Source organism: Vicia villosa, linkage group LG2 (assembly GCF_029867415.1).
Source record: "Vicia villosa cultivar HV-30 ecotype Madison, WI linkage group LG2, Vvil1.0, whole genome shotgun sequence".
Taxonomy (NCBI): Eukaryota; Viridiplantae; Streptophyta; class Magnoliopsida; order Fabales; family Fabaceae; genus Vicia; species Vicia villosa.
The window spans coordinates 150,730,364-150,742,779 of NC_081181.1; the positions used below are offsets into that span (position 1 = coordinate 150,730,364).

Here is a 12,416-nt window from a genome sequence, read left to right on the forward strand (position 1 = left end):
CACATTTTGAAATTAGTTTGTGCAATTATCATCATGTATTTTCATCTTCTATTTTTTCCAGTTTTGTAGCAGTTCTCCAACAGAAGATCTAATAAGATAGTAAGAATAAGTTGGTTAGAAGTAGAATAATTTATAATTTGTTTTTAAGATAACAAAATTCATAAGAGGACAATGCATCATCTAATGTGTGTTAAATGTGCAAGAAAAACATTTCTAGTAAAATTCAATGCATGGATTATTTGAGTTTTCACTACTACTTACTATATGTAACAATTAGGCACTTAATAAGTTCTCAAACACTTTATACATGGATTATTTGGGTTTTCAAGGCTAAAAAACTATTGTGAAGACAAAAGAAACATTTCCATTTCTATCCACATTTTATTACATAAATCTATATATCACGCGCATCTATCTACTTGCAAAACATCAACTAAAATGAGGGATCCTTTCCATTTCTTTCTCTCTTTATTTTTCTTCTATGAAATGGAACCCTCCCATATCTGAGAGATTAACACTCCTATAATGCTGCTAGCCCTCAACACCTAGCTGCATGTAGTAGAATAGCTAATTCAAAACTCTCTTCAATCATCGTGTATGATCAAAGGATCACTTGATGTCTCGATTGTTATGGCTCCTATGTCAAGGCTGTTCAGCTTCTTGGGCCTCTTGTAATATTTCAACAACAGAGAACAGCAAACAACACTAACAGAAGAAGCAGCCATAGCAGCTCCAGCAATCCAAGGTGGCAATCGAAAGCCTGTAGAAGGGAAAAGAACTCCAGCTGCTATTGGAATGCCAAGCACATTATAGCCCAAAGCCCAAATATAATTAAGGCGTATACGGGAAAATGTCTTTCTGGAAAGGTCAATGGCAGTAATGACATCCTCTAAGTTGCTCTTCATTAGGACAATATCAGCTGCCTCAATAGCAATGTCTGTGCCAGCGCCTATTGCCATTCCAACATCTGCTGCTACAAGTGCAGGTGAATCGTTGATGCCGTCCCCTACCATAGCCACTGTGTATCCAGAAGCCTGAAAAATAAACGGAAAAAAAGGGATATATTAAACTTTCTGCATAGCCACTGCATAAGATAAGGACTAATACTTGATTTTAAGATGGTTGTTAGGCTGAGATAAGATTAGATAGATTAAGCCATTTTAAACTTTCTGTCAGACTTGTATGGATATCAAAATATTTTACAGCACCTGCAAGTTTTTCACTTTATCTGCTTTCTGATCCGGTTTCGCCTCAGCAATAACATCTTCAATCCCAACTTCCCTGGCAATGGAATTAGCAGTTCCCCAGTTGTCCCCAGTCACCATGATGCTCTTAATTTTCATAGACTTGAGAATAGAAATAACTTCTTGAGCGTCTGATTTCAATGGATCAGATACTGCTAAAACCCCAGCTATTTCCCCATTTATAGATACTACAATTCCTGTTTGAGCCAAATTTTCTGCTTCAGCGAGTAGATCTTCAGCAACAGCGGGAATTGCAATATTGTGGTCAGTGAACAAGCTCTTATTACCCACCATTATTTCCTTGTTACGAACGGTGGCCTTTACACCATGTCCAGTAATGGAAACAAAATCACGTGCTTCTGGCCAAGAAGGGTTCTCCTCATCTTTAAATTTTTTGGCATACTCAACAACAGCCTTAGCTAGAGGATGCTCACTGTTAACCTGAGATAGAAAAATTACAGAAATAACTATCAATTGGAATCATTTATGACATGCATATGCGCCTATAATTCATGAATTGTAAAATAACTTGAACCATTAACCCGTTAAATTGTGGTAATCATAAGAACTAAACCAAATTCTTAACTCAAACCAACTGTTTTCTCTAACTATTACTGGGGTTACACCTTTTAGAAGGAGATGGATGACATGTGCTTACCTCAGCTGCAGCAACAAGTTCATAGAACTCCCGGAGTACCATTTTTATCAATAGTTTCGTATTTACTATCACAGGCTTCCCAATAGTGAGAGTACCCGTCTTGTCAAAAACAATGCAGTTTACCTACAACAACACAATCATAAACATATTCAAATGTAAATCCAAATCCACGTAAAAGTAAAGACATTAAATGAATACTTTAATAGATACTTCTAATATGCTGCAACAAATATCCAAGGAACACTTTCTTCATTTTCATGCCGCATAACAAGCACCGGTTCATCATATACCAAACGAACATTGTATAAACTATAAACATAACTCTTTTCATAAACATATTTGACAGTTGTACTAATTAGCAACAATGACAATCATTGTTCAATTTTAAAGCTAACCAACGTTGACAAATTGGTCACACACAAAAAACATTGACAAAAAAATTCCATAATTTAAGGAGATAATCTAAATCTTAAGACAAATGCTGACCTTATGTGCACTTTCCAAAGCTTGCCCCCCTTTGATCAAAACTCCCTGAGATGCACCAACTCCAGTGCCAACCATAACAGCCGTAGGTGTGGCTAAACCCAAAGCACAAGGGCAGGCAATAACCATCACAGATATTCCAAACTGCAGAGCAAGCTCAAAGCTGTCCATGGAAGACGGTATCCAGGATTTCGGGTAAGCATGATATTTTCCAGCTAAAAACCAGGCAAGCCAGGTTGAAAATGAGATCAAAATCACCTACAAAGAGGCAGAAGAGATATATGAATATCACTTTAAACATCAAGTAGTAAAGATCTCCTGCAAGATTATATTGATGTGCCTTTACGAGGAAGACGTTTCGTATAATATAGATAGAAATAGGTCTTATATAAACATAACATAAGCTATTTAGATTAAATTAATAAAATCGGAAGAAAAAAAGCTTAATGAGTTCATATCATATCAAATAAAACAGTATAATATGTTATCTCTGATATATTTTAGCTGTCATTTTAAGGTTATTACATGTACCAAGATGATAAATAAATTTTATTGTGATGAAATTATTCCACTCGACTTATTCATCTTTCTGCAGTAACCGGTCAAGACTGTTATTGACAAAATAATAGTTATGTTGTATATTAAATCTTTGAAATGACAGAAAAATAGGAACAAAATTCTTTTATGTAGAAGAAAACGATAATAAAAAATGAATGGAGGGAGTAATTACCAAAGGCACAAAGTATGTGGAAATGCGATCAGCAAACTTCTGCACGGGAGCTTTGGCCATTTGTGCAGACTCAACAAGTCGAACAATCTGTGAAAGAGCACTTTCTGATCCAACTTTTGTTGCCTTAACATGCAAAACTCCATTCTCATTCAATGTTCCACCAATAACAGTATCACCTTTCCTCTTAGACACAGGACGTGCCTCACCAGTTATCATACTCTCATTCACATGACTCTGTCCCCAAACAACCAAACCATCCGATGCTACTTTTGCACCCGGAATAATTTTAATCGCATCATTCTTCTGAACCAACCTACTATCAATTTCTTCCTCCCCAACAACATTCCCTTCACCATCCAAACTTAACAATATAGCAGTATCAGGTGTCAAATTCAAGAGCTTAGCAATCGCGTTCGATGTTTTCCCTTTAGCTAAAATCTCAAGATATTTTCCTAAGAGAATAAACGAAATAAGCATTGCACTAGTCTCAAAGAAATCAGTACCTTCAAAAACCTTAGAAGTAGCAGCTCTCAAAACGGAGTAAACAGAATAGAAATAAGCCGCATTTGTTCCAAGAGCAATAAGAACATCCATATTAGCAGAGCCACGGCGCAATGATTTATAAGAACCAACGTAAAATCTCCACCCGAATATGAACTGCACTGGTGTTGCAAGCACCCAACGAATAACCTCTCCAATAGTAAGCATCTTCACAACTTTGCTATCCAATAAATCCTTTATTCCAGGTATATACATAAACACCATGGAAGTAAGAAAAACCGGAACAGTAAATACCAAACTCCATAAAAAGGATTTATAATAACTTTTTATTTCCTTGTTTCTATGAGCATCTCTTCTCCCTCCTTCACCTGGAAATATCTTCGCCTTCAAATTTCCATTACTAGTTTCTTGAATCACATTGATGAAGTCTCTTGGTCCTGTTAAATCCGGTTTATAAGAAAGTGAAATTTTACTTAATTCGAGACTCGTGCGTAATTCTAAAACCCCAGGGAGTGATCGAAGAGAATCTTCAATAAGCGTAATCATGGAATGATCGGCGAGATCACCTTCCACTTGAAGATCTATTTTGCTTAAATCTTCACTTGAACTGATAAGAACGGCTGCAAATCCAGCATCATCAACTGCTTCCAAGATTTGGCTATAGGTAACAATATTTGGATTGTAATGAACATTGGCTTCTTCAGTTGCTAAAGCTACTCGAGCTTCAACTACTCCAGAGAGAGCGATCAGCGCTGATTCAACGGCTGTAGAGCATGACGTGCATGTCATTCCTTTGATTTGTATACGGCATATTTGAATTGAAATATCATTCGTCACGTCCCCTAGTAACGCTGCTTCAAATCCAGCATCTTCAATTGCCTCACAAATAGCCTCCTCCTATAAAAATAAAAATGAAACGAAAACCATATCAAACTAATTAGTTTATTAGAGTGGACAATGAACCAAATCAACTTGAACATTGAACATAGTTTGAATCTTACTTCAATCTTTAACTTTTTTCCGTTCATGAATCAAATAATACAAACTTAAACTAAAAATTAAGTTCTATTCCGCGCTGGCCAAAATAGTCTTATATTGGAAATCGAGGCTAAGGGTAATTTATATACAACATTCACGTCAATCCAACGAGGTTCATTTTTTTTGGATAAAGTTGTGAGGGTTTTCTCATCCAAAGCGGACAAAACCTCATAGCGGCAGTGGCACGAACTTGAGGTCGATTCAACCATTGGTTCTGTATGTGGGAACTCGAAGTTCCCACCATGTCCCTTAGCCTCGACTGGGAGGCATCTGTTCCGGGCTGACCAAAGTAGTCTTGCACTATTTAGGAATAGAGACTAAAAGTAGTTTATATATAACATCCATATACCTCAACCTAACAAGACGTCTTTTCTAAAGGAGAAAATCATAAATATTCTCACACCCAAAGCGGACAGAATCTTGTAACCGCAGTGATGCGGACTTAAGGTCGACCAGAATAAGGTATTTAACAAAAAGAATTGAAATTGTGTTTGGTTTAATGAGTTTTATAGTGTAATTCAATCTTGTCTTTGAAAAAAAATTAAATAAAAGGTCAAAGATCTAAAAGTTGTGATAATCATAAACCGGAAACAAGTTGAGTTTTAACTAAAAAAAATATTTATAACAAACTCTAGCGGAATTTTAAGGTGAACCAATTATTTCAACCAAGTCTTGTCGAGTCGAATAGAACCGAGGCGAGTTTGACTCAAATAAACTCATTTTCAGGCATAAATGTAACTAGTTAATGTACCAAACTTCCAAACCTAATACTAGCTTTCCAACCAAAAAAATCATTTAAATAATAATGGAATAAAGAAAGTTAGTTACGTTAACAAACGAGGGATGAAAGATGACGCGAGCACGGTTGTTGAGGACATCAACAACAGCTTCCTGAATTCCATGGAGCCGTTTGATGGATTTCTCGACGGATCCGGCGCAAGCGGAGCAAGTCATGCCGTTAACGGAGAAAAGTCCGGTGACGTTGGAAGCTTCCGTGACGGCGGCAGCGGAGGTACTGCTGGTACCGGGATCTCCTTTGGGATAGGAAGGCATGGAAGGATAGTGAGATCGAGCGGAGAGATTGTGCCATCCTTCGTTTCGAAAACAAGCTAGGGATAATAGTTTCGCCATTGATGGGTTTTTTTTGCCGCCACCAAACTGAATTTGGTTTATTTGATTTAAACTGGATCTGTATTTGTAATAGGTAGCGTAGCGTAGCGCCAAACCGTTTTTAAAATGGTTAAGTCTTTGTCTTGGTTTCAGGGATATTGGTTTTTATCCATCCAACGGTGAGATTCGGTTTTGACTTTAATTGAAAATTACGCGGGTTGTGTTTGTTGTTCCGTGGTGGGTCCTTATTTACGTGGCCTTAACGCGAACTTAATCACTATAAAAAGCAATTTAATAAACTTATCTATACTTAAGTCCTCCCTCTAATCAGAAAAAAATTATTCCTCTAGTCTTTAATAAAAGAAAAAAATATATTTTTAATTATATTAAAATTAATGTATTTGGATTATATGTAGTCCAAATACATTGATTCTTTAATATATTAATAATAATTAATTTTTTTCTTATATTAAATATCGAGATGTAATATTTGTTAAATTCATCGAAGAATCAATGTATTTGAATTATACATAGTCCAAATACATTAATTTTTTAATGTATCTCAAAAATAGATTTTTTTTTGTTTTAACAATAAAAAGATAATACTCCCTCCGTTTTTTATTATAAGTCGTTTTAGACTTTTCATACAGTTTAAGAAAAATAATAATTGTTGTATGAAAATGAGAAATTATGAAGGTTTTTACAAAATTATCCTTCATTAATGACATGTGAAAGATAAATTTATATAATTGAAAGGAGAGAGAATAATAAATATTTAAGGATATAATAGGAAAAATAACATTAATTATTCATTGGAATTGTAAAACGACTTATATTTAAATACAATTTTTTTTCGAAAACGACTTAAAAAAAAAACGGAGGGAGTACTAAACTAGGTATTTTCTTTAATCACTATTAATATTAAACAATTTTTCATTCCACCCTTATTATTTGGGGTGCACCTCTGAAAATCAAAAAATGATTTTTGATAAATTCGAAGATACATATTCGAACGCATTAAATATTAATTTTTGTATAATTTTAGTTCGGAGATGTATCTTTTATTTTTTTTCGAAATTCTTTTTTGGTAAATTAGGAGATGTATCTCCGAAGATACCATTTATTTCGATTATCATCAATTTCTCAACAAAATTTAATAAATAGAAATTTTTTCGAAAATAGAAAATTTTTATTTTTCTATAAATAAATATTTTTTATTATTTACTATAATTATTTTTATTTTCTTAACTAATATATAATTGATAATTCATATAATAATAATTATTATAATTATTTTTTAACTAACATATAATTCATGTGTTATTATTTTCTATAATAATAATTTTTTATATCATTATATTAATATTTTAGGAATAAAACCAAACAATCTAGATTGATATATTTTAATAATAAAATCATGTAAAAAAATTATCAAAATAAACTAAAAATAATAATATTTTATTTATTTTAATTCAATGTTTTTTGTACTAAATTATATTATTTAAAATCATGATTTTTATATTACTTATTATTTTTATACTAAAAATGAATTATTTAATATAAAAAACTTAAAATGTAATTATTTTTACAAGCTTAAAATGAGGCCAAATAAGAGTTAAATAGAAATCTATATATTGAAAACAATTGTTTTTCAAAAAAAAATAATTGTAATAATTATAGTTATAATTATATAATAATTAGTCTATATGAATTATATATTAGTCAAAAACTTACTATAATTATTATTATTATGAGAATTATACATTAGTAAAAAAAATAGTTATTATAGTAAATAATAATAATATTTATATTTATACCATTAATAAAAAATTCTATTTGAAGAACATTTTTATTTTTATTTATTCCATTTTGTTTGAACAAATTGTATCTTCGAAGATACATCTTTGAATTTATCCAAAAATTTAAGAGATTAATCTCCGAACTAAATTTTTGTAAAAATAAAATATTATGTGTCCGAATGTACACTTTTAGAATTATATAACATTTTAGAAATTTCGCACATGATCGAGAAGAAACGGTGCAATGAGATATTGTCAAATATTATTGATATTATTAAATAATGAATACTAGTACTTATCTTAGCTGGGAATGTACTTGGACGGAATTTCAGATTTGGTGAAGAGCCCAGCGTTTAATTAAAAATCCGATAATGTGTAAAAAAAACAATATCTTACACTAAAATTCAAATTTTTTAGATTTAAAAAGTATAACCTGGTTTGAATTTTGTTTATTTAATAACCTGGGTTGAATTGTGTTATATATTATAAACATTTCAAAATTTAAAAGTTGTGACTGAGTGCATGCACGTAACCCACCTTGGAAATTTATGATTAATTTCCATTTATTTATGCTTATTAATCGTGGGTATTATTTTATTCTATGTTCATTGGTAGGTATGACTGTATGGCATCTTCTGTTAAGAGTCTCACATCGGACAATATATGGCCTGGACATGTTCTTATAAGTGGGGGCAATCCTCACCCTACAAGCCGGTTTTGTAGGGTTGAGTTAGGCCTAACCACATTTCTTAACATGGTATCAGAGCCTCGTTTAAAATCCGGTGGGCCACCTTCTATGGTTTCCGCTATCGGGCCACCCACCATTTATTTCCACGCTCCAGTTGTCTAGTCCTGGGCGTGAGGGGGTGTGTTAAGAGTCCCACATCGGACAATATATGGCCTGAACATGTCCTTATAAGTGGGGGGCAATCCTCACCTTACAAGCCGGTTTTGTAGGCACTACAACACGCGTGGGCTTTAAAAGCGCTTTTTTTGGGCTTTAAAAGCGCTGTGAAAGCCAGCGCTGGCGTAGGTAACAAAAGCGCTTTTGAAAGCGCTCTGGTAGACCCCCCTATAAGAGCGCTTTTCTGGAAAAAGCGCTCTCGTAGGGTGGCCTATGAGAGCGCTTTTTCTGGAAAAGCGCTTTTGTAGGTGTCTATTATTTTTATAATTTTTTATTATTTCTAAACCTGCACTTTTGGCAGCAATATTTCAGAACCTGTAATTTACTATTTTTTGGCAGTATTTTTTCATGAACCTATAATTTATCATTTCTAATCGATATATACCATTATAATCGATATCGATTATATACAAAAAAAAGTATTATATTATATACCATTAATGTAAATCAAAATACATATATACATATTTCTAAACCAAAACAACTAAACCAATTCACATATTTCTAAACCAAAACAACTAAATGGGAAACAACTTCCGAGTTCTTATGCAACCAATGTACGCTTCCTGTATTATCTGGAGCTATGTTGTATTGATGCTTTAGTGGAGAACCAGTAGTCACCTGAGCTATGTTGTATTGTGTCACAGAATATGAATCAAGTAACTGTACCCCGAAGGATCCTGCCACAGAAGACTTCGGGGTACAATTACTTGATTCATATTCTGTGGAACATAATCGGCAGGGGCACATTGTGTTCTATCCTTTACCAGTCCATCCACTGTTTGAAGCTCAACCTACAATAGAAAAACGTGATTATTACTAACTACATATAGAAAATCTTGAATCATGTAAAAGTTGATGAAACAGATATAGCAGAAATAAGCTGCTTCGCCTTCTTCAACAAACTGTTTCTCCGCTTCGAAAACGTAACTTGCCTACTCATAGAATTATCAATCATCCTTATCACGATATTTCCTCTCCCCATTCAAATAAACCCTAACGAACCAGAAAAACACAGATCAAACGAATCAGAACTTCAATTTCATCACCAAAACCAAAAAGCACGAAAATCAAAAGTATAAACATGAAAAACGTAGATCCTGAAAAACTGTAATGAATATTGCAGTTTCATTGTTGCGGTTCAATACAGATATGAGAGAAGACGAATATGGAGGAAAATTGGATCAAGTTTCGGAGAGAGAAAGAAAATCTAGAGAGAGTGAGAGAGAGAGAAGCGCTTACTGGTTAAACCCTAACCTGAACAGAGAAGAGACGGTTGAAGGCTGGAGATGGAGTGAGGAAGGCGGCGGCGGAGTCGGTTGAAGGCTGGAGAGGGAGTGAGGACGGCGGCAGTGAGGGAGTCACGACGGAGAGGAGACGGTTGCTGGAGGGAGGGAGTTTGAAGACAGAGCAACGAAAGGAAGAAGAAGGTTCGCGTGTTTTGGATCTGAAACAAAACGCGTGTGTTTGTAAAATATAATTTTTTAAATGGGCTACCAGAGCGCTTTTCAAAAGCACTTTAATAACACCCCCATACCAGAGCGCTTTTTAAAAGCGCTCTCATACCCCCCTACCAGAGCGCTTTTTGAAAGCGCTCTCATACCCCCCCCCCCCACCAGAGCGCTTTTTTTGCATCATTTTCCCTTGTTTATTAATTTTGTTTTTAGCGAACCATACGAGAGCGCTTTTGCTAAAAGCGCTTTAGTAGTTGCGCTGCTACAGCTTAAATTTGGCGTAGTGAGGGTTGAGTTAGGCCCAACCACATTTCTTAACATGGTATCAGAGCCTCGTTTAAGATCCGGTGGGCCACCTTCTATGGTTTCCGCTATCGGGCCACCCACCATTTATTTCCACGCTCCAGTTGTCTAGTCTTGGGCGTGAGGGGGTGTGTTAAGAGTCTCACATCGGACAATATATGGCCTGGACATGTCCTTATAAGTGGGGGCAATCCTCACCCTACAAGCCGGTTTTGTAGGGTTGAGTTAGGCCTAACCACATTTCTTAACATCTTCCTTAGTTACTTTTTATACTCCATTTTAGTTGGGGGATAAGTAACAACATACAAACTGATTCTCTCTGACGCATGTAACTTGTGTTTTCTGCATGAGATAAGAGTGAATCTCGAAAAATACCACGTATGAACTAGTATGTATGAATCAATTAAAGTTTTAAATGGTGATGGACGGGTTGGATCCTCTCAATATCTCTAAAAAAAAATAGAGATTTATACTACTATAGTTTTAGATTAAATAAATAATACTACATTAATGTTTATTATTTTAAAATTAATGACATTAATTAAATATTTATTTTTGAGATAGTTTTATGTTGTAGTTTATGAATAGTTAATTGGTGTGTTCTAAAATGACAAAATATATATATATATATATATATATATATATATATATATATATATATATATATATATATATATATATATAAAGCGAATAAATTACAATAAATACATTTAAAAATAATTCCACGTAGAAACGAATACTCATATTAAAAGACTTTATAAAAAGTCATATTCATTAACTTAGTAAAAAAATTAAAGAGATAAAATATCACATGGACAAATGTCACTTATTTTCTCCATACCTTAAAGATAAATTAATGTTATTTTACAATGTTGTGAACTCACAATTTAAACTTAAACAACAGCAAAAAAAAAAACAAATTTTTTAATAAAATTTCAAATTCTCTTTATTACATTTGAGTTTTCATCAATCTTTTACAAACTCGAGTATAAATTGAATTATCTTGAATATTTCGGTGTAAAAACTCTAAAAAATTCAAGAATGCTTAAAGTACTATAAGAAAAGTGATTCATTCACCATTGAAGTCTGAATCCATTCAATCTAAAAGTTTTATCTAACAATAGCGTTCGTCTGTATGCTTTTTTAATGTGCACTCGTAAAAATATAAATGATATTTTTTATTTAAATTTAATTTTTAAGAAACTCGGTATGTGAAAATTAATAGTAGAGAATTATATAAGTTAATAATTATGGTTTCAATAAAAAAATTATTATGTAATAACACAATATTATAAGAATAAAATGATAAAATAAAAAAGGGCTACACCAAAATACAATAATTCCTTTACATATATTGTTAGATATTTTATTATCAATTGCCGTCCTTTTATATTTGAGTAATTATTTACTACAATTTATATTTATAAAATTAAAGAAATACAGATATTACGTTCTTCTTAAAAATAGAGAAACTCTACAAGTACCTTTTTTTTTTTCTTTATTCGGTGTTTTCAATGATGTAGAACGCCCCCACGCACTTTTTCTTTTCTTTGAAAATGACATATTCATTCATACTTTACTCAATTAGAAAAGGACTCAAACGTAGGGGTGGCAAAACGGGCCGCCCGCCCGCCGCTCGCCCCGTCTTATGCCCGCAAAAAAACGAACGGGGCGGGCATTCCCGCCAAGTAAAATAGGCATAAAAGTCATGCCCGCCCCGCCAAGATGGCGGGTTGACGGGCGGCGGGCTTACCCGCCTATTTTTATTTATATTTTTTTAATAGATTAATAGGCTTTTTTTACCTTTTAATTAAACTTTTCACTTATTTTTTAAAACAATTTTTTATAAAAGTAATTTTTTAACAAATTTACTTAAAAAATATTACATATATTTATAAATAAATGTATAAAATAAACCATCAAGAATTACAATTACTATAATTAACTAAAAAAAGAGTGAATTTTGGAAGAGGAGCGGGCTTTGGCGAGCGCCGGGCTTTGGCGGGGCGGGTATGGCGGGCGGCGGGTTTTGGCGGGGTGGGCTTTGGCGAGCGGCGAGCCTAAAATCCCAACCCAACCCGCCATTTTTTGGCGGGTGCGCAAGCGGCCCGGCGGGCCCCGGCCCGTTTTGCCACCCCTACTCAAACGTTTGACATCTACCAAATATACTATGCATCATAATGTTATGGATA

At 33.7% G+C, this 12,416-nt stretch overlaps 1 protein-coding gene across 1 annotated transcript; it reads right to left on the bottom strand.

The window, feature by feature from the left end:
* Positions 1–219: 219 nt before the first annotated feature.
* LOC131652461 (probable copper-transporting ATPase HMA5) lies at positions 220–5,890 on the bottom strand. Its single transcript, XM_058922315.1, has 6 exons — positions 5,483–5,890; positions 3,116–4,513; positions 2,389–2,643; positions 1,903–2,025; positions 1,209–1,685; positions 220–1,034 (listed from the first exon to the last, which is right to left on the bottom strand). Exons 1-6 carry the CDS (start codon positions 5,783–5,785, stop codon positions 585–587), a joined length of 3,006 nt encoding a protein of 1,001 aa, XP_058778298.1. The 5' UTR covers positions 5,786–5,890; the 3' UTR covers positions 220–584.
* Positions 5,891–12,416: the final 6,526 nt, after the last annotated feature.